Source organism: Strigops habroptila, chromosome 21 (assembly GCF_004027225.2).
Source record: "Strigops habroptila isolate Jane chromosome 21, bStrHab1.2.pri, whole genome shotgun sequence".
NCBI classification, from domain to species: domain Eukaryota; kingdom Metazoa; phylum Chordata; class Aves; order Psittaciformes; family Psittacidae; genus Strigops; species Strigops habroptila.
In genome coordinates this window covers 338,953-360,156 of record NC_044297.2, presented here as the reverse complement: position 1 = coordinate 360,156, position 21,204 = coordinate 338,953, and the positions used below count along the sequence as shown (strand labels likewise).

At 65.1% G+C, this 21,204-nt stretch overlaps 3 protein-coding genes across 4 annotated transcripts; 1 reads left to right on the top strand and 2 right to left on the bottom strand.

The window, feature by feature from the left end:
* Positions 1 to 343: 343 nt before the first annotated feature.
* Positions 344 to 5,046, bottom strand: CAPG (capping actin protein, gelsolin like). Of its 2 annotated transcripts, none has more exons than XM_030509994.1 (10): positions 4,964 to 5,046; positions 4,516 to 4,561; positions 3,740 to 3,912; positions 3,502 to 3,656; positions 2,440 to 2,601; positions 1,660 to 1,809; positions 1,488 to 1,580; positions 1,108 to 1,240; positions 944 to 1,032; positions 344 to 867 (listed from the first exon to the last, which is right to left on the bottom strand). In XM_030509994.1, exons 2-10 carry the CDS (start codon positions 4,536 to 4,538, stop codon positions 802 to 804), a joined length of 1,044 nt encoding a protein of 347 aa, XP_030365854.1. In that variant the 5' UTR covers positions 4,539 to 4,561; positions 4,964 to 5,046; the 3' UTR covers positions 344 to 801. The 2 variants fall into 2 exon arrangements, with proteins under 2 accessions (XP_030365854.1, XP_030365855.1); XM_030509995.1 differs by having other exon boundaries at positions 4,986 to 5,025.
* A 1,668-nt stretch (positions 5,047 to 6,714) lies between these two features.
* AEBP1 (AE binding protein 1) lies at positions 6,715 to 14,148 on the top strand. The gene is made up of 21 exons (XM_030509991.1): positions 6,715 to 6,991; positions 7,120 to 7,521; positions 7,766 to 7,825; positions 8,414 to 8,485; positions 8,569 to 8,655; positions 9,266 to 9,352; positions 9,472 to 9,561; positions 9,731 to 9,811; positions 9,891 to 9,965; positions 10,040 to 10,149; positions 10,585 to 10,724; positions 10,811 to 10,895; positions 10,981 to 11,125; positions 11,218 to 11,306; positions 11,414 to 11,537; positions 11,629 to 11,825; positions 12,002 to 12,181; positions 12,336 to 12,678; positions 12,772 to 12,911; positions 12,995 to 13,094; positions 13,195 to 14,148. The coding sequence occupies exons 1-21, from the start codon at positions 6,757 to 6,759 to the stop codon at positions 13,743 to 13,745; spliced, it is 3,393 nt and encodes a 1,130-aa protein (XP_030365851.1). The 5' UTR covers positions 6,715 to 6,756; the 3' UTR covers positions 13,746 to 14,148.
* On the bottom strand, positions 14,110 to 20,746 carry POLD2 (DNA polymerase delta 2, accessory subunit). The gene is made up of 11 exons (XM_030509993.1): positions 20,630 to 20,746; positions 19,689 to 19,931; positions 17,337 to 17,458; positions 16,716 to 16,839; positions 16,526 to 16,640; positions 15,601 to 15,799; positions 15,439 to 15,519; positions 14,930 to 15,087; positions 14,688 to 14,815; positions 14,502 to 14,603; positions 14,110 to 14,427 (listed from the first exon to the last, which is right to left on the bottom strand). Exons 2-11 carry the CDS (start codon positions 19,906 to 19,908, stop codon positions 14,270 to 14,272), a joined length of 1,407 nt encoding a protein of 468 aa, XP_030365853.1. The 5' UTR covers positions 19,909 to 19,931; positions 20,630 to 20,746; the 3' UTR covers positions 14,110 to 14,269.
* Positions 20,747 to 21,204: the final 458 nt, after the last annotated feature.

The following is a 21,204-nucleotide window of genomic DNA, read 5'->3' as shown; positions in this document are numbered from 1 at the left end:
CCGGAGGCAGCGATGGGGCCGGGGTCTGGGTGGCCCTGGGTGTGTAGAGGAGCCTTAGGGCTGTTTTGGGGGACACTGAGCACCCTGAGGACATGGGGGACATGCAGACACCAGGATGAGGGGCCTTGGGGATGCAGGACACTGGGGAGGTGGGGATGTGTCAATCGGTGCTCACATAAGGAGCAGGGCTCCTTGGCCACCTCAGCACCCATGGGTGCTCCCAGTCCCTGGGCACATCGTAGGGGCATCACCCATGGGGCAGAGCTCTGGTGCACTGTCCCCAGCCTTGTTCATGTGCCCTCATCCCCAGGGTGCCCCAGCACCAGGCAGTGAAGGGCAGGACTTGGCCCCATCCCTTTATTCACCAGGGTCTGGGTGCAGGGCTGGGGAGATGCGTTGGGATGGGGACAGCGAGAGCATGGGGACAGCAGGGACGTTGGGGTAACGGGGCACAGGGGTGCACGGTGTGGGCACAGGGCAGGAAGGTGTTGAGGCCGTGTGGGTGCAGCAGCGGTGACAGTGGGGAGCTGGTGTTGGCACAGGGTTACCATGGGCAGAGCACAGGCTGGGAATGGTGTGGGGTTGGGGAAGGGAATGCTGTGGGCAGCGGGTGGGCAAAGGCATGGGGATGGCACAGGGATGGGATGGGCAAAGGGACGAGGATGACACGGGGATGGGATGTGGATGGGGAAAGGGGTGGGGATGGCGGGGCAGGGTGCAGGCAGTGGCATGGAGCTGGCACACGGGCACAAGCCTGGCGAGGCTGCGGGCTGGGCACTGATCCTGTGGGCTCCTGTTCCCTCACTTCCAGCTGGTGAAGAATTGCTTGAAGAGCGGCGTCTCGTGGCCCTGGGGCAGGATTTCCACCTGCAGGGACAGGGAGGGGACAGGGACGGGGTGACACTGCCTGTGCCAGCCTGTCCCCCATCGCCGCTGCACCCACCTGTGTGCGGGGCGAATGGCCCATGCGGGTGATCACCTCCTCGGCCACCCTCAGGGCTGCCTGGCGCTCCTGCTCGTTGGCCTTGCGCCCTATGGACAGGGACGTCAGAGCCACGCCGGGGGTGGCCCCTGTCTCCCTGTGTCCCCAGCCCCATCCTTGGGTACCTTTCCAGACATAGACCTTCCCACCGGCACCGTTGTCCAGCACGAAGCAGTCGTCGGAGCAGAGCAGGCTCTGGCTGAAGGGGCTGCTCGCAGCCACTTGGGTCAGGTCCATGTGCCCCGTTGCATCTGACACCTGCCCGGGGATGGGGAGTCACCTCCTGCAGCATCCCCCATCCATGCCCTGCCCCAGGGCCACCACAGTGTCCCCTGGCCATGCCCAGCCCCATGACTACCGTGGTGTCCCCTGGCCATGCTCTGCTCCATGTGGCTTTCCTAGGGCCACCATGGTGTCCCCTGGCCATGCCCAGCCCCATGCCCAGCATGGTGACACCCAGCCATGCCCAGCATGGTGACACCATGGTGTCCCTCCATGTCCTTGCCTTGTAGAGGACAGCTGCCCGTGCATTGCTCTGGTCGGCCACGGCATCCTCCTCGGGGCTGCCCTCCGGCAAGGTGGGTTTGGGGCCCAGCACCTGCCGGGAGAGGGGACACAGGTCTTGGAGCCACCCCCAGGGACGTCCTCCCAGTGGGGACATCGGGGTCCTGCCGTACCTGGAGCATCTCCGGTGGCTCCTCGCCATCGGCCACGATCTCCAGGCGAGCTCTGCCGCGCCGCTCGCTGTCCCGGATGGCTGCGGCCAGCTCCTGCGCCCGGCTGCGCTCCAGCGCGTTGCACCCGCTGCCGCACCAGACCAAGAGCGTCTGAGGACAGGGAGAGGGGCGGTGGGGATGGGGCCATCGGGGGTGGCCTCAGCCCACCTCGGCCAGGCTGGGATGGAGCAGTTGCAGGCAAATGGACACCCCAACAGATGGACACCCCAACAAATGGACACCGAGAGAGACAGACACACGGATGGATGAATGGCTGCCCCAATGGATGGATGGACACCCAGATGGACAAACACCTCAACAATCACACACCCCTATGGATCGGGGAACCCCCCAACTGATTGATGGGCAACCCAAGAGACAGAACTCTCCAAGGACAGACACACACCCCTACGGATGGACATGCCCCAGTAGACAGATGGCTACCTCAAAGGACAGACAAACAGCACAACAGACTGGTAACCAGGAGGACAAACAGACATCCCAGCAGATAGACACCCTGAAAACCAGGCAGACACCCCTGTGGATGGATGGATGCTCTGACAGACGGATGCCCCAAGAGAAGGACAAACAGCCAGCCGATGGATGGCCAGTTGCCCTGATGGAGATGGACACCCCAATGAGCTGATGGACACCCCAGGGGACACACGGACACCCAGCAGAACACGTTGCACTGGGTCTGGGGGCCAGAGAGGTGCTGGTGGGACAGGACCCCCCCCGCACCTCGCCCAGGTCAAGGATGAAGCAGTCGCCGGTGTTGAAGCTGCTCCAGGCCAGGTCCCTCTCGCTCGCCCGGATGTTCCTCCTGCCCTTCACCTGGTAGAGCCTGTGCCCGGGGCTGGTGCTGGGGCGCGGGGGCTTGAATGCGGAGGCCACGCCACCATCCTGCGGCATCGGGGTGCTGAGTGCCCATGGCAGGACCAGCACCCAGCGTGGGGACCAGCACCTGCCAGGGATGCTGAGCAGCCAGGGGTGATGCTGAGTGCCCGGTGGGGTGCCCAGCACCCAATGGGTATGATGTGCACCCAATGGGTATGATGTGCACCCAATGGGTATGATGAGCACCCAACAAAGATGCTGAGCACCCACAGGGAGGATGAGCACCCAGCAGAGATACCAAGCACCCAAAGGGTGAGTGCTCAGTGCAGGGTCCAGCACCCAATGGGGATGATTAGCACCGAATATGGATGCTGAGCACCCAGAGGTAATGTTGAGTACCTACCAGGGAGGCTGAGCACCCTCCAGAGATATCGAGCACCCAAAGAAGATGCTGAGTGCCAGGCATCAGGATGCTCAATACCCATCAAGGATGCTGAGCACCCACCAGGGAGGCTGAGCACCTACCGGGGATACCCAGCACCCAGAGGGGAGTCCCACATGCTCAATGGGGATAAGCAGGGTGGTGAAGTGGGTAGCCAAGAGCTTGGTGGTGATGCTGAGCACCACGTGGGATGCTGAGCACCGGGTCAGGATGCCGAGCACTGGGTCAGGATGCCGAGCACCGGGTCAGGATGCTGAGCACCATACAGGATGCTGAGCACCTACCTGGGATACCCAGCACCCAGAGGGGAGTCCCACATGCTCAGTTGGGTTAAGCAGGGTGGTGAGGGGGCCAAGAGCTTGGTGGTGATGCTGAGCACCACATGGGATGCTGAGCACCGGATCAGGATGCCGAGCACCGGGTCAGGATGCTGAGCACCAGGTTGGGGTGCTGAGCACCCTGCGGGGTGCCGATGCTCAGGGGATGCTGAGGGCCGGGAGCACCCAGGGGGTGCGCAGCTGTACCTGGTAGGTGACGCCGTGCGGGAAGTACTGCATGAAGAGGTCGGACTCGTTGCCCTGCACCTCGCGGTGGGTGACGGGGCGCTCGCCCAGCAGCGCGTTCAGCTGCGTGGACAGGAGCGCGCAGGCCCCCTGCTCGTCCTGCGAGGAGTCCCGGCCTGCGGGCACCCAGTGTGAGCCGCGGCTCCCCCGCTGCCCCGGTACCCACCCCGGTAGCCGGCACCCGGCACCCAGCGCGCACCCATCCAGAGGTGCAGGTGCGCCCGCTCCTCCGGGCCGTTGTGCAGCACCAGGTACGCGTCCCCAGAGAAGAACACGCCCCAGGTCCGCTCCGGGACCTCCACCGGCCGCAGCTTCTCCACCCGCCAGACGTGCAGCCCCGGGCGGGCGGCGGCGGGGCCGAAGGGGGAACCGCTGCGGGGCGAGGGGGTGGGGGGGGGTTGAGCAGGGGGTGATGGGGGTGATGGGTGGGTGATGGGGGCTGATGGGGGTGATGGGTGGGTGATGGGGGGTGATGGGTGGGTGATGGGGGGTGATGGGGGTGATGGGGGGTGATGGGGGTGATGGGGGTGATGGGGTGATGGGAGGTGATGGGGGTAATGGGGAGGTGATGGGGGGTAATGGCGAGGTGATGGGGGGTGATGGGGGTGATGGGGTGATGGGGAGGTGATGCGGGTGATGGGGGGGTGATGGAGGTGATAGGGTGATGGGGGGATGATGGGGGGTGCGAGCTGAGGCTGATGAGGGGGTGAGCAGGGGGTGATAGGTGAGCTGGGGGGGTGATGGGGGTGATAGGGGTGATGGGGTGATGAGGGGGTGGTAGGGGGTGCAAGCTGAGGGTGATGGGGGAGCAGGGGGTGATAAGTGAACTGGGGGGTTGATGGGGGTGATGGGGGGGTGATGGGGGTGATGGGGGGTGCGAGCTGGGGGTGATGGGGAGGTGAGCTGGGGGGCGATGGGGAGTGAGCTGGGAGGGTGATGGGGGGTGAGCTGGAGGGGGAGGGAGGAAGGTGGTACCTTGTGGGGAGTGTGGTGTACATGGTGTCAGGGTGGTTGGATGGACCTGTGGTTGGAGGGACACCATGAGGTGATAGCCAGGAGTTCAAGGACACCCCAACAGGGAGATGGATGCCCCAATGGACACCCAGGAGAACAAAGTGACACCCCAACAGACACCCGGAGGACAGATGGACACCCCAACAGATAGATGGCTGCCCCAATAGACAGATGGACACCCAGCAGGATGGACAGACACCCCTATGTACAGATGTCTGCCCCTAGGGATAGGGGGACACCCCCACAGACAGACAGACACCCCCATAAATGGCCACCCAGGAAGACAGACAGACAGACACAGACAGACACCCCAGTGGGTGGGAAGCCCCCAGGACAGACAGATGGACACCAGGACGGACAGACAGACCCCCCGCCCGACAGAGTCCCCCCAGCAGACAGACAGACGGACCCCGGCTGACGGACAGGCGGACCCCGTTGCTCGCAGCGGCTGCAGCAGGACAGACGGACGCCCCAACAGCCGCGGGACACCCGGAAGGCGTCGGAGGTGACTCAGGAGCAGGAAAGGGTGGGGACAGGGAGGGGGGGGATGTGGCCTTGTGTGAGGGCCCCACACTGGGGACAGGGGCACTCACCATGGGACCCCCCCCACCGCTGGAACTTCCCCTCCACCACCATGGGATCCCCCCACTCCATTGGGACTCCCATCCCCATAGGACCCCCTACTGGGAGGGGGTTATACCCGGGTATGGGGGGGCTGCACTGGGGGAGCCATGAGGGGTTGGGGAGGCTGTAACGGGGACAGAGCTGGAAGGCGGGGGGCACTACTGGCGGCCGCATGGGGCTCACTGGAGTCACTGGGAGGCGCACTGGGAGCACTGAGAGGCACTGGAATTAATTGGGAGGCACTGGGGGGGCACGGGGAACTGAACTGGGAGCACTGCAAGGCACTGGGAGCTACACTGGGAGGGACTGAGAGGCACTGGTGGCACAGGAAGCTGCACTGGGAGCACTGGGATGGATTGGGAGGCGCTGGGAGGGACTGGGAGCTGCGCTGGGAGCACTGGGATGGATTGGGAGGCACTGCGAGCACTGGGAGCTGCAGTGGAAGGCACATGGCGGGCCCTCCCCCCGCAGCCCCCCCGCAGCATGGCTGTGCTGTGACTCACGCGTGTGACGAGTGCGGGCAGCCTCAGCCCCAGCGCGGCCCGGGGAGCCTGCAGGGCCCGGGGGGGGTGTGTGTGTGTGTGAGCACCCCCTGAGCGCTTCAGGGTGCCCTGGGGGGGCTGAGGGGCCCCGCACCCCGCCTGGGACCCCCTTGCCCGGGAGCCGGGGGGGGGGGGTGTGTCATGTGTGCGGTGGTGTGAGCCGCATCCCATGGACAGTAAGTACATGGTCCATGTGTGTGGTACCGCCTGACACGCAGCATGTCCTGTGTGCTCCGTGTGCAGTTCCACACGCATGTGCGGGGACTTGTGTGCAGTGTGTGTCCCATGTGCAGGGTCTCGTGTGCAGCTGTGTGCGATGGGGGGGTCACGTGTTGTGCATGCAGTGTCACGTATGTAGTGCGTGTGTTTGCATGTGCATGTGTGTGTGCGTGTGCTCTGCGTGCCCAGGGCCATGTGCCAGCGCAGTGCCGGGGTGTGCAGTGCCAGCGTCCGGTCCAGTGCAGTGTTGGTGCCGCCTGGTGCCCGTGCCAGTGCAGTGCTGGTGCCAGTGCAGTGCTTGTGCCAGTGCAGAGCGGGTGCCAGTGCAGTGCTTGTGCCAGTGCAGCGCAGGTTCCTGCCAGTTCCGAGCCTGGTGCAGTGCCGATGCCGTCCCAGTCCTGTGCAGTGCTGGTGCTGGTGCCGAGTGGGTCCCATGCAGTGCCAGTGCCACTACGATGCCCGTTCAGTGCTGGTGGCGGCGCCGAGTGGCTCCTGTGCAGTGCCGGTCCCATGCAGTGCCAGTGCCGGTCCCGTGCTGCTGCCGGTGCCGGTGCCAGTGCTGTTGCAGTGGTGGTGCCGGTTCCAAGAGGGTCCCGTGCAGTGCCAGTGCCGTTGCAGTGCCAACGCTGGTGCCGGTGCCCATGCCGGTCCCGTCGTTGCCGTTGCTGCCGGTGCCGAGCGGGTCCCTCTCGCCGCCGCCCCCCCCTCACTCCCCCTCCCGCCCCGTCGGTGCCGCCCCCGCCCGCCTCCACCGCCCCCCCTCCCGCCCCCCCCGCCCGCTCTCGCGCTCCCGGCCCGGTCCCGGCGGCGTCGCGCGATGGGGCCGCCCCGGTCGTGCCTCGTGCTCGCGGCCGCGCTGCTGCCGCTGCTGCCGCCCGGGGCCGCGCCGGGACCCGTCGCGCCCGGACCCGCCGTCACCGACGCCGAGATCGAGGCGTTCCTGCGCGGCCTCCTCGGCACCGGCGACCGCGACGGGGATGGGGACGGCGACGGCACCGACCTGGGCTTCGGCATCGACCCGAGCATCGGCGCCGGCACCGGCAGCGACACCGGTGAGCGAGCGGCGCCGGGGCCCCGCGGGGTGCAGCGGGGCGGGACGGGATCCCCCGGCCTGGCCTTGGCGCCCCTCACCCCGCGGCGGGGCGGCTGCCCCTCCCCATCCTCGTTCTCCTCCCTCCAGGCTCCCCGGGGCTGATGGAGCTCGAGAAACCCAAGAAGGGGAAGAAGGAAAAAGCTCCGAAACCCACCAAGAAGCCCAAGGAGAGAGCGCGGGGCTCCAAGAAGGACAAGGACAGGGACAGGGGCCGGGACAGGGACAGGGGCAGGGACAAGCCCCCCAAGAAGCCCAAAGAGAAGCCCCCAAAAGGCTCCGAGAAACCAGCCAAAGGCTCCAAGAAACCCAAGGAGAAGCCGCCCAAAGCCACCAAAAAACCCTCTGGCAAGAAGCCACTGGAGCCCCCGACACCCCCCGCGGAGCTCCCCGTCACTCCACAGCCCCCGCGGGGTGAGGATGAGGAGGGGACACCCCAGTTCCCAAAGCAGCCTTCGCCCTATGAGGAGGAGGAGGATGGAGGTGGCCGAGGTGAGTCCTGTGGAGCCCTATCTTGCCACTAGCCGGGTTTTGGGGGGCTCTTGGCACATCTCAACATCACCCTGTGTCCCAGAGCTCCCAGCTACGCAGGCTTTGTCACCCTGGGGTCGCACACCCCCAGCCTTCCTCCCCCCATGGGCTTTACTGCCCAGATGGGGCCGGGTTTGGGGCCGGGTTTGGGGCCGGGTTTAGGGTCTCGGGTCCCCATCAGTGCCTTGCTCTGTCCCTATCCCAGGGGAGCTGGAGGAGCCGCCACTCTGGGAGCTGGGCCGGGAGGACTCACACCCCGAGCCTGGTGAGTGCCCCGGGCAACCACCCTGGGTCTTGGGGCCACCTCCCTGTGCCCCAATGCCACCTCCCTGCACCCCGGTGCCACCCCCTTCACCCTAGCGTCACCTCCCTTCACCCCAGTGTCACCTCCCTGCACCCCAGAGCTGCCTCCCTGTGCCCCAATGCCACCTCCTTGCTCCCAAATGTCACCTCCTTGTGCACCAGTGCCACCTCCCTGCCTGCTGGTGTCACCTCCCCATGCCTTGGGGCCACCTCCCTGCTCCCCAGTGTCACCACCGTGCATGCCAGTGTCACCTCCCTGTGTCTTTGGGTCACTTCCCTGAACCCCAATATCACCTCCCTGCACCCCAGAGCTGCCTCTCTGAGTCCCAGGGCCACCTCTCTGCTCCCACATGCCATCCCCTGCACCCCAGTGTCACCCCCTGCACCCCAATGACACCTCCTGCACCCCAGTGTCACCCCCTGCACCCCAGTGTCACCCCCTGCTCCCCGATGCCACCTCCGGCTCCCCAATGCCACCTCCCTGCTCCCCAATGCCACTTCCTGCACCAGGGCCCCCCCCCGCCCCTTCCCCACGTGCCCCCTCCTGCAGAGGCCCCCACGGAGCCGGAGCCCCCCACCCTGGACTACAATGAGCAGCTGGAGCGGGAGGACTACGAGGACTGTACGTAGGGGACCGGGTCCCGCCGCGGGGAGGGGTGTCCCCCCCCGGCACCCCCAGTCAGTGTCACCCCACGCTGTCCCCAGTCGAGTACATCCGGCGGCAGCAGAAGCCCCGCAAGCCCCCGGGCAGGAAGAGCCCCCAGAGGGTCTGGCCCCAGCCTGAAGAGCCACGTAAGTGGGGGGACAAGGGGATGGACAAGAGGGGGACAAGGGGGGGGGACAAAGGGGACAGTCCCCAGTGTTGGGCACCAAGGGGAGCATCGCTTTGGGGCACCTTGAAGCTGGGATGGGCACGGGGACAGGAGGAGGGGACCCCGTGGGGGTGTAGGGATCCTGTGGGGAGATAGAGGGGGGTCCTGCGTGGACATGGGGTCCTTGGGACAAAGGGATCCCACAGGAGCGTGGGGGACCCCACAGGGACATTGGGACTCTATAAAGGCACCCCGCAGGGGCACTGTAGAGTTGTGGGGACCCCATAGGCACCTTATAGGGACCCCACATGGAGACCCTACAGGGATATGGGGACCCCACAGAGACACAGGGATCCCACAGAAGTGTGGGGGACTCCACAGGGACACGGGGACTTGCAGGGGCATGGAGAAACCTCAGGGACACAATAGAGGTGTGAGGGCGCCACAGGGACACGGATATCCCATAGATGCACCACATAGTGACACTGTAGAGGTTTGGGCACCCCATAGGGATATAGGTTCTCCATAGGGGCACAGGAGACCTTGCAGGGACGTGGGGTTCCCATGGGGTTCCCTTTCCCCCTCCCCAGCGACGCCAACAGAGCCCCCTCCGCCGCCTGTCCTGGTGACCGAAGGGGACTACGACGAAGGCTTCGTGCCACCCGACTATGATGACTGTGAGTAATGAGCCAGGGGCACGTGGGGCACCCCAGGACCCCATCCCTGGCCCCATGGGCCCCACAGGCCCCCCCCGTGCCCCAAAGGGGTGTTCCAGCCCCCCTCTTTGCACCCACAGTCTCCTATGGGCTGCCCCCCCCCCCGAAGCCCAGAAAAAACACGGACAAAGAGGATGAGATGGAGACGGACGAGGAGAAACTCAAACCCTGTGAGAGATGGGCAGGGGCTGGGTCCTGGGGTGGGTGGCACGTCCCTGGGGTGGGTGGCACATCCATGCAGCAGTTGACATGTCCCTGTGGTGGGTGACACGTCCCTGTGGTGGGTGCCATGTCCCCGTGGTGGGTGACATGTCCCTGTGGTGGGTGCCACATCCCCAGCAGGGAAGCCCAAGAAGGGTGGCAGCAGCAAGGAGGAGGAGGAGGACCCCTGGGCAGAGGAGAAGGGCCGGGACCGCAAAGGTGGGTGCTCCTGTCCGTGTCCCCTCGCCCCTGTCCCGCCCCCCAGGCTCTGCCCCCTGTCACTGCGCCCCTTTTCCAGGGAAACCCAAAAAGCCAGGCGGGAAGAAGTGGGAGCCGGACGAGGATGAATGGGCCCCTCCAGAGGAGAAGACAAGTGAGTGTCCCTGTTCCGGGGGGCAGCGGTCACCCTGCTGTGGGGTGATATCCATCACCCCCCCTTGTCCCCAGGCTGTCCCCCCATCGGGCTGGAGTCCCACCGCATCGAGGATGACCAGCTCCTGGCCTCGTCCATGCTGCGCCACGGGCTGGGTGCTCAGCGCGGGCGCCTCAACATGCAGGTGAGGGGCACCCATCCTGCACCCCCCCAAAGCCAGGGGACCCCACGGCCATGTCATAGAGTCATGGACTGGTTTGAAGGGACCTTAAAGCTCATTCAGTCCCAACCCCCTGCCACGGGCAGGGACACCTTCCACTAGAGCAGGTTGCTCCAAGCCCCTGTGTCCAGCCTGGCCTTGAACACTGCCAGGGATGGGGCAGCCACAGCTTGTCTTGCCTTGGCCTTGTTGAGCTCCATGAGGTTGGCACTGGGCACCTCTCAGCAAGTCCAGGTCCCTCTGGATCCCATCCCTTCCCTCCAGCGTGTGCCCCGCACCACACAGCTCGGTGTCAGCACACACTTGCTGAGGGAGCATCAACCCCAGTGTCCGTGTCACCTACAAAGGTGTTGAGCAGGGAAGTGACGTTCAATGTCCCTCTCGTTGTCCCCACCCCAGGCGGGCACCAACGAGGACGACTTCTTTGACGGGGCTTGGTGTGCCGAGGACGACAGCCGGGCGCACTGGCTCGAGGTGGACACCCGCCGCACCACCAAGTTCACCGGTGTCATCACCCAGGGACGCGACTCCCAGATCCAGTACGGGACGAGGGGCCGGGTGTGGGGACATGGGGTGGGGGAGCACATGGGGACCCCCCTCCCAACCTGTCCCCTTCCTCCCACAGCGAGGACTTTGTCACCAGCTTCTACGTGGGCTTCAGCAACGACAGCCAGAACTGGGTGATGTACTCCAATGGCTACGAGGAGATGGTAGGGACCCCAAAACTGGTTGGGGGGACAATAGGGACACTCTGCCCCCCCCCCCGGCTACATCTCCCCCCCTTCCCCATGGCAGAAGTTCTATGGCAATGTGGACAAGGACACGCCAGTGCTGACCGAGTTCCCTGAGCCCATGGTGGCCCGTTACATCCGCATCTACCCCCAGACGTGGAACGGGAGCCTCTGCCTGCGCCTCGAGGTCCTGGGCTGCCCCCTCTCCAGTAAGAGCCACCCCAAGGAGGGATGGGGGGGTCATGGAGGGGGTGGTGGCATCTCTGCAGTGTCCACCACCGTGTCCCTGTCCCCTCCGCAGCCGTCAGCAGCTACTACACCCAACAGAACGAGGTGACCTCCACCGACAACCTGGACTTCCGCCACCACTCCTACAAGGACATGAGACAGGTGAGCACCTCCGTGGGGTGGGATCTTCCATGGGGCAGGATCCTCCATAGGGGGTGGGCTCAGCCCCCCAGCACTGACCCATCTCGCCTACCCCCCTGTGCCCGCAGCTGATGAAGGTGGTCAATGAGGAGTGTCCCACCATCACCCGAATCTACAACATCGGCAAGAGCTCACGTGGGCTGAAGATCTACGCCATGGAGATCTCGGACAACCCGGGCGAGCACGAGACCGGTGAGGCAGGAAGGTTCTGGAAGGGACCCAGAGCAGGCAGGGGTGCAGGCAGGGGTGCAGGCAGCACCCTGACCCTGTGTCCTGCCTGCAGGTGAGCCAGAGTTCAGGTACACGGCTGGGCTCCATGGGAACGAGGTGCTGGGCCGGGAGCTGCTGCTCCTGCTCATGCAGTTCCTGTGCAAGGAATTCCAGGATGGCAACCCCAGGGTGCGGAGCCTGGTCACCGAAACCCGCATCCACCTCGTACCCTCCCTCAACCCTGATGGCTACGAGCTGGCCCGTGAGGCGGTGAGGGCATGGAGGGGACGGGGCGGTGGATGTGGGGTGGTGGATGGAGGTGGTGGATGTGGGGTGGGGGACGCGGGTGAGGGATGCGGGTGGTGGGATGGGGATGGTGAATGGAGGTGGTGGATGGAGGCAGTGGGATGCACCCTCCAGCTCACCACTGCCCCGGGCTGCTGCAGGGCTCTGAACTGGGCAACTGGGCTCTGGGCCACTGGACAGAGGAGGGCTACGACCTCTTTGAGAACTTCCCTGACTTGGCTTCGGCGCTGTGGGCAGCTGAGGACAGGAAGCTGGTGCCCCACAAGTTCCTCAACCACCACATCCCCATCCCTGAGCACTACCTGGCTGAGGACGCCACGGTGAGCCGCAGAATGGGGCATGGTGATGGGGTAGTGATGTGGAGGTGATGGGGAGGTGATGGGGAGCTGATGGGGAGGTGATGCAGTGGTGATAGGGAAGTGATGGGGCAGACATGGGGAGGTGATGTCTCACACCACCTGCCCACCTTGGCAGGTAGCGGTGGAGACGCGGGCTGTCATGGCATGGATGGACAAGAACCCCTTTGTGCTGGGAGCTAACCTGCAGGGCGGGGAGAAGCTGGTGTCCTACCCCTTCGACACAGCCCGTCCCATCAGCGAGACGCCAGCAGCCGCCCTGCGCCCACCGGACGAGTATGAGGACGAGAACCCCGAGCTGCAGGAGACCCCCGACCACGCCATCTTCCGCTGGCTCGCCATCTCCTACGCCTCAGCCCATCTCACCATGAGCGAGACCTTCCGCGGCGGCTGCCACACACAGGACATGACCAATGCCATGGGCATCGTGCAGGGGGCCAAGTGGCACCCCCGGGCTGGCAGTAAGTGGGTGCCACACTGTGCGGCGCCGGCTTGTCCACCATGAGGAGGTGCGAGCGGGCGGCTGGGTGGGTGCTTGGCTGTTTGTCTTGCAGGCATGAATGACTTCAGCTACCTGCACACCAACTGCCTGGAGCTCTCCATCTACCTGGGCTGCGACAAGTTCCCCCACGAGAGCGAGCTGCAGCAGGAGTGGGAGAACAACAAGGAGTCTCTGCTCACCTTCATGGAGCAAGTAGGTGCTGGAGGCGCCGGGCAGGGAGAGGAAAGGGCCTTGCCTGCCCCATGCGGCTCCTCTCATCCCCCTTCCTCATCCAGGTCCATCGGGGCATCAAGGGCTTGGTGACAGACCAGCAGGGAGAACCCATTGCCAATGCCACCATCGTCGTGGGGGGCATCAACCACAACATCAGGACAGGTAGGGCATGGGGCAGTGTGTGGGGCAGTGTGTGGGGCAGGGTGCTGGCAGCACTGTGCCACCTCCTTCACACGCCGCCGTGTCCCCTTGCTGCCTGCAGCCGGCGGTGGGGATTACTGGCGCATCCTGAACCCCGGTGAGTACCGTGTCTCGGCCCGCGCCGAGGGCTACAACCCCAGCGTCAAGACCTGCAGCGTCCTCTACGACATCGGGGCCACCCAATGCAACTTCGTGCTGTCGCGCTCCAACTGGAAGCGCATCCGGGAGATCATGGCCATGAACGGGAACCGGCCCATCCGCCGCATTGTGCCTGGCCGCCCCATGACGCCCCGGGAGCGCCTGCGCCTGCGGATGCGGCTCCGGCACCGCATGCGCCTGCGGCAGCAGATGAGGCTCCGGCGGCTCAATGCCACCACTACTGCCAGCAGCCCCACGGCCCCGGCGCCCACCACGGCCATGCCCATCCCCTTCAGCAGCACAGCCTATGTGCCCTGGAGCCAAGAGCCACCCACAGCCGGCACCTGGGAGATGGAGACCGAAACGGAGGTGGTCACCGAGCTGGTGACCGAGACGGAGGCCTGGGAGCTGGGCACGGGGACGGCGCAGCCCTTCACCACGGCCGAGACCTACACCGTGAACTTTGGTGACTAGGGGATGCTTGTCCCTTCGCTCCTGCCTCAGCCAGGGCCGGACACTCGCCGCAGGCTCCGGCATCGCTTCCAAAGCCTCCTCGAGCCCGGCAGCCCGCTCCGGGTGGGCTCCAGCTCCTCACCCGCGCTGCTTCCTAGGGCTGCGCTGCTGCTCGCCCCAAGGCTGGGTGGCTGCGGAGCGTCCCCCGTGCCAGGCTCCAGGGCCAGCACAAAGGGATGCGCTGCCCCGTCCCTGGGACATGGGATGGGGTGAAGCAGGATGCAGCCCTCACCCCATCCCAGCCTGGTGGGGTTGGCAGGGCTGGTCCTGCTCTCCAGGGCAGGGCCCGACGGAGGCAGGCGCAGCCCCAGTCCCCTCCACACAGTTTTTTGTTACACAAATAAATCAAGTTATATTGGTAAGAGCATCTCTCCTTTGCCGCCAGCAGCTCTGTGCCAGCGCTCCCGGGAAGACAACCGGGAACGACACAGAAGTGGTAGGTGCTGGGATGCTCTGAGGGGTTTATTGAGTCCATGCCTGCTCCATCAGTGCTTGACCTCCATGTCCCCATCATCATCCTCGGCCCCGAAGCCGGAGAAGGAGATGGGCTGGCAGCTGAGGTCGCGCAGGTTGATGAGGCAGGCAGTCTGTGTGGTGCTGAAGGTGGGCACCGTCACCAGCAGGACCTGCTGCCCGTCCTCCCCTGCAGACACAGGCGGATGAGCCCCCGCTCACACCCTGGCACAGGGTCAGGGGTGCTGCAGGTGCAGGACTCACCTGTGAGCAGCTTGGACTGGAAGCGGGGAGCATTGCCACAGAAGTAGATGTGTGGGCACTCGGTGATGATGAAGGGGTCCAAGTTGTAGAAGGGGTAGCAGCCTGGGAGGGATGCAGACGGGGAGATCAACTCGCACCCGCTCAGCACCACCCGCCCGGCTCAGCTGCCACCAGCCCTTGCCTTACCCAGCGTGTCCGGCGCTGTGGGGCTGATGTGTCCCGCCAGCAGCGTCCACTCCAGGATCTCCAGGTAGTCGTCCATGCTGCTGTACTTGAAGATGTCACTGACGTTTTGTCCGGAAGTCCCCAAAAACCTACATTTTGGAGGTAGAAAGGGGGGGTTCACTGTACCTGCCATGACTCACCCCATGATTCCAGAGCCAGTGCCCGTCACAGAGCTGCTCACAGGCTGGCACAGGATGTTTTACCTGACGCCGTCCACATCAGCCTGGTAGGGGTTGGTGACCAGGCGCAGCGTGGCGTAGGCGCTGGCGAGGGGCAGCATGCAGTGGTGCAGCGGCTGCTGCGGCAGCATGTAGTTGGTGGGGTCAAACTCACCGGGCATCACGTCCACAGGCACGGAGCTCTGTGGGGATCAACAGGGACAAACCACCCTCTGAAGGGGCTGGGAGCAGCTGGAGCTGCTGCCGGCTCTGCCTTGCTCCCCCATTTGGCTCCTGCTGCATCCCACAGGAAGCCTCCCTTGGCTTCACCACACAGACCAGATGCCGGGATCCAGGCTGGGCGCTGCCTCCCTTTGTGCTGCGTTCCCGTTCGGCACCACATGGACCGCTCAAAGGGAATGTGTGGCTGGGGAAGGGGCCCCCCTGAGCCCCTGGGCTGCTGGCAGAGCATCATTCCCTGCCTTGGGAGCCAGGCACCCTCCCCCAGCAGGTCCTGATTCCCCGGCCAGCCCCATCCTGCTCCACATGCTTACACAAAGCTGCAGCAGGATCTCATCCAGCATCTTCATGGCCTCCACACTCGCTGCCTGCGTCTTCTTGGTCAGGTACTTGGCCTGGGTCAGCAGGAAGACAGTGAGGGAAGGACCCTGTTCCCACACCGGTCCCTCCCCGCGCAGCCCCTGTCCCCATCGTACCTTGTTGAGGGTGTCCCGGCTCTGGGTGTTCTGGCTCAGCATGTTCCCAGCCAGGATGACACGGGAGATGTGCGCGGCGCACCTCTGCTGGCCCTCAGCACCCAACTGCCCCGTCACCACGTCCAGCAGCAGCTGGGTGCTCAGCAGGGTCTCACCGCTGCCACTGCCCAGCCCCAGCCCCGACACCAGCAGCACAAACCTGCACGAGTGAGGGCAGCATGTGTGATCCCTGAGTGCACCCAGCCCTGCCTGCACCCAGCCCTGCCTGCACCCTGCCTGCTCCACCCCGCCTGCATCCATCCCTGCCTGCATCCATCCCTGCCCGCTCCATCCCTGCCTGCTCCATCCCTGCCTGCATCCATCCCTGCCCGCTCCATCCCTGCCTGCTCCATCCCTGCCTGCATCCCTCCCTGCCCGCTCCATCCCTGCCTGCTCCACCCCGCCTGCATCCATGCCTGCCTGCATCCATCCCTGCCCGCTCCATCCCTGCCTGCTCCATCCCTGCCTGCATCCCTCCCTGCCCGCTCCATCCCTGCCCGCTCCATCCCTGCCTGCATCCATCCCTGCCTGCATCCATCCCTGCCCGCTCCATCCCTGCCTGCTCCATCCCTGCCTGCGTCCCTCCCTGCCCGCTCCATCCCTGCCCGCTCCATCCCTGCCTGCATCCATCCCTGCCTGCATCCATCCCTGCCCGCTCCATCCCTGCCTGCTCCATCCCTGCCTGCATCCCTCCCTGCTTGCTCCATCCCTGCCCGCTCCATCCCTGCCCGCACCAAGGTGCTCCAGAGCTGGGGTAGGATCACGAGCCCCCTTCCATGGTCTCTCAGCACAAGGCACCTGCTCCACCAGGCCCAGGGGACAATCGGTCCCCAGGGCTCGGGGACAGCGGGGACACGGTGCCAGCCCCTCCTGTCCCTGCACTCACCGGTCGGAGCTGGGCCCGTTGCGGGGCAGCGCCGGGGCCAGGCTGGCGAAGCAGTGATCCTCCACCAGGAACTTCCCGTTGTCCTGCTCGTAGCCGTACACAGCAAAGATGGTCCCTATGGCACAGAGGGATGGTCACCCCCCAGCCCGGGCCCGGAGGTGGCTCCCAGCGAGGGGCCATCGTCCCCTACCTGTCACCAGCCTCTGCACCTCGACGGCTCCTTCCAGCTTGATCCGCTGCAGCTCATCCTCCAGGATCAGCTCGTCGGAGGGGTCGATGTACTTGGGCAGGGGTGGTTGTGGCACCAGGTTGTGCTGGGGGAGACACACACAGGGGAGGCTGTGACAGCCTCGGCGCTGCCAAAGGGCCCTCACGGAGCTCTGGCTCCCCCCAGGAAACGTTTGCAGCCACCACCCTGTGCATCCCGCCCCTCACGCTCCAAACTTCCCAATGTGCTCCCTGTGAGCCGGCCCTGGCACCGCAGGGGGATGGAAAGGCTTCCCTGGACACTTCCCTCATCCTCATCCTCCAGAGCAAGAGAAGGGGGTTTGCTCTGCCAATCCCACTGGATGCAAACACCCCGAGGGCAGGAAAAGCAATGCCAAGCTGGCACCAAGGGGTGGCACTAAGAGTGATGGGGTGGGCACAGAGATCATTATCCACCAGCTCCCCAGGTCAAAGCCCAGGCAGTTCCCACTTGCTCGGCCACAGCAAGCACGAGGGAAGCGATGGGAAGCCAGCTGAGGTTCTGGTGTGTGTTGGCACATTCCCCAGAGGAGGAGGAGGAGAAGAAGGAATGTTCCCTCATTACCTCCTCGCTGATCTCCTGCAGGATGGAGGGCTGCAGCTGCATGGCCTTGAAGAGTGTCCCCACCACGCAGCACTTCTCTCCTGCCCGCAGCTCGCAGAGCTTCCTCAGCACTATGTCATTCCCTGCGGAGAGAAGCGGGGCTCAGCCACGCTCCGGGCTCAGCTCAGCGGGCCCAGACGTGGGGCAGTGGGGGAACGTTGGGAAGGTTCTTGCTTCAGAGCTCAGCTCACATGTGTGGGCCAGATGGGGCCAGCAGAGCACAGCCAAGAGGCAGTGCTGGCGGTGCTGTTGAGAAGGGAAGCTGGGTCATGCCCAGCAATTCCCGGGAAAGGAGGGAGCATGGAATGGGGACTGGCGTGCTGGGCACAGAGCCGGTGCTCTTGCCCTGGGGCGCGAGGGGCTGGTGTTCCTGCCCTCCACCAGGAGATGACAGAAACATCCCACTTGGGTTGAACAGGGAGCAGAGATCATTCACCCCCTGCCAGGGCTGGGTCCTCCTCCCAGGATCCCCGTCACAGCCAGGCATTTGGGCAGGCCCCAGTGTGAAGGCAGTGGCAGGAAAGGCACAAACGGGCCCCTGGGCTTTAGCCAGGGATCCCCAGGAAAACAGGCTGGGAACCAACCTGTGCCTGAGGAGGTGCAACCAGCAGCGCAGCCCCAGCGCTCCATCACCTCCGCTGGCAGCAGAACCCGCGTCTCCCCCACCACAAGCTGAGCCCAAGACTTGTCACCTCCCCCACGAGGACCCAGAGACACTTCAGCCCCATCCTGTACGTGTCCATAGGACTTCTATCTCCCTCTGTTTAAACCAGCCTGCGAAGCCCATCCATGCCTCCATCCATCCCTGCAGGGAGCAGGACTGGCTGCCAGGCGCTGCCGGGCTCCTCTCCCAGAACAACACTGCCAGATCCCGCTCCGTGCCGGCTCCTCCAGCCTTGCTGTGCGCCGGGGGGTGACGTTTCCCCCCCCAAAACCTCTCCCTTTGCTCATCACGCGCCTGCTGAACGTGACTCTGGTCCACGGGAAGGGCCCTGCTGGGATCACAGGCACCCGGGGCTCAGCAGAGCTGGAAACACGAGTTCATCCATCCCAGGAATGCAAACACTCCGAGTCAGGAAAAACAATCCGGGTTTGGTTTCTTATTCTTGGCTCTCCCCCCCAGCACAGGGGGAGGGGGCTGCGCTCTGCAGACACAAGCCCAGAAATCCCATCCCATCCCATGACCCCAGACGCGGAGCTTTAGGAAACCGCTGGTTCCCGTCACCCGCGGCACAGCCTCAGCTCCACAGAGCCCACGGGCTGCGGACAGGAAGGAAAACAAGGGGCCAGCCCAAAAAGCTCCTTAGAAGGGCAAAGCTGAGAACTTGGCTGGGCAGGGAAGGTGGAATTGGATCATGGGCTTTACCACGCTGGAGGAGCCGTGGTTTCAGGAATGCTGGGATACTGCCCAGCAGGGAAACCACCCCCAGGAACACACGTGGGGTATTCGACCCTCAAACGTGTGTGTGAGGTGAGGAAAGCAGAGGGGCTGTGTCAGCCTGAGGGACCCAGAGAACTTCACGGAGTTCAACAAGGCCGAGGGCAAGGTCCTGTCCCCAGCACAGACACAGGCTGGGGGACACTGGATGGAGCAGCCTGAGGAGAAGGACTTGGGGGTGTTGGGTGAGGAGAAGCTCCCCATGACCCGGCTTCAGTGTGTGCTTGAGCCCAGAACCCCCCCGTGTGCTGGGCTGCACCCCCAGAGCGTGAGCAGCAGCTCAGGGAGGGGATCCTGCCCCTCTGCTGCGCTCTGGGGAGACCCCCCCTGCAGCACCGTGTGCAGGGCTGGTGTCCCCAACATAAGGACATGGAGCTGCTGGAGCGAGGCCAGAGGAGGCCACGAGGATGAGCAGGGGCTGGAGCAGCTCCCGTATGGAGCCAGGCTGAGAACATTGGGGCTGTGCAGCCTGGAGAAGAGAAGGTTCCTTAAGGGGAGACCTTAGAGCAGCTCCAGTGCCTAAAGGGGCTCCAGGAAACCTGGAGAGGGGCTTTGGACAAGGGCCTGTAGGGACAGGACAAGGGGAATGGCTTTAACCTGCCAGAGGGGAGATGGAGCTGAGCTCTGAGGCAGAAGCTCTTCCCTGTGAGGGTGCTGAGGCGCTGGCACAGGGTGCCCAGAGAAGCTGTGGCTGCCCCATCCCTGGCAGTGTTCAAGGCCAGGTTGGACACAGGGGCTTGGAGCAACCTGCTCTAGTGGAAGGTGTCCCTGCCCGTGGCAGGGGGTTGGAACCGGATGAGCTCCCACTGCAGAGCTCCAGCCCCGGTCCCGGGGCTCTGCCCCACAGCGGGGGGGGTCTCCCCAGCCCCACTCACCCCACTTGCTCCGCGCTCGCTCCTGCAGGACGGGCCGCATGCGGGTGAGGCGCACAGCATAGATGTGAGCGTACTGGTGGCCGAAGCTGCGCTCGCCCAGGCGGAAGGGCTGCGACTGGTCCGTGTACTCCGACACCGGCACCCGCGGGAAGGTGGGGGGCTCGGCCGAGGGGGGGCTCAGCAGCGCCTGCGCCATGGGGGCTGCCTGCTCCGAGAACATGATGGGCGCCGGAGGAGGGGGGACTGGGAATAGGAAGAGAATGGGAAAAGTCAGGATCCCGGCATGCTCCCGCCGGCACATGGCACCCCCTGTGCATCGCTGGCACCCCCATCACTGAACCCTAACCCCCAACCCACCCAGGCTGCAGGACATGGGATAGCCCCACACAGAACAATCAACCCTAACCCTGGACCCCTCAGAACATATCCCAGACCCCAAAACACTGCCCCGGACCCCCAAAACACCCCCTGGACCCCCTAAAACACTGCCCTGGACCCCCAAAACACCCCCCAGACCCCAAAACACTGCCCCGGACCCCCAAAACACCCCCTGCACCCCCTAAAACACTGTCCCGGACCCCCTAAAACACTGCTCCGGCCCCCCTAAAACACTGCCCCGGCCCCCCTAAACATCCCCCTGACCCCCAAAACACCCCCGGACCCCCTGAAACACTGCCCTGGACCGCCCAAATCACTCCCTGGACCCCCCAAAACACCCCTCAGACCCCAAAACACTGCCCCGGATCCCCCAAAACACTGCCCCGGACCCCTAAAACACCCCCTCCCGGCATCGGGACCCCCCCGGACCCCCCCAGAGCCCCTTCAAGCACCAGGACCCCACAGAGAGCCCCCAAACGCCCCCGGGGGCTCCCCCCACGAGCCCATCGCCCCCCCCTCCGGTACCCCCGTTCTCAGCCCCCCCCGGACCCCAGGTCACGTACGGGTCAGAGGTCAGAGGTCGCGTTCCCGGTACCACGGACCCGCCATTGGGGGGTGTGGAGGGGGGGGGAAGGGAAAAGGCGCGAACGGCGCCGCCGAAGGCGGAAGTGGCGTCACCGCGGAGCGGAAGTACCGTCAAGGCGGAAGGTCGCCGTGGCAACCGCTGGCGGCGTTACCATGGGAACGGGAGGAAGGGGGATGCTGGTGTCCACCTGGACCCATCCCCATGGGGGTGCATGGGGGGCACTTGGGGGTCCTGTGCCCCCAGGACGGGGTGTCCCTGCCTGCGCTGGGGACATGGCAGCCCCTTGGGGACAGCTGGAGTGGTCTGGGGGTGCGGAGCTGCCTCCCTCCCCAGGGGCACTGCGAAGGGATGGATGGATGGATGGGGGTCCTCAGAGGGACCCCAACACCCCAAGGGGTGCCCCATCCCTGGGGGTCACCTATGTGCCCTCCCGTGTGGGGTGGGCTGGGACCCAGTGGGTTTCGGGGTGCTGGGGAGTGGGATTTAGCCCTTAGTGGGGGTCAGTGCCCCCTTGGGGGGTCAGTGGTGGGAGGAGGTGTCCGGGGTGCCCCC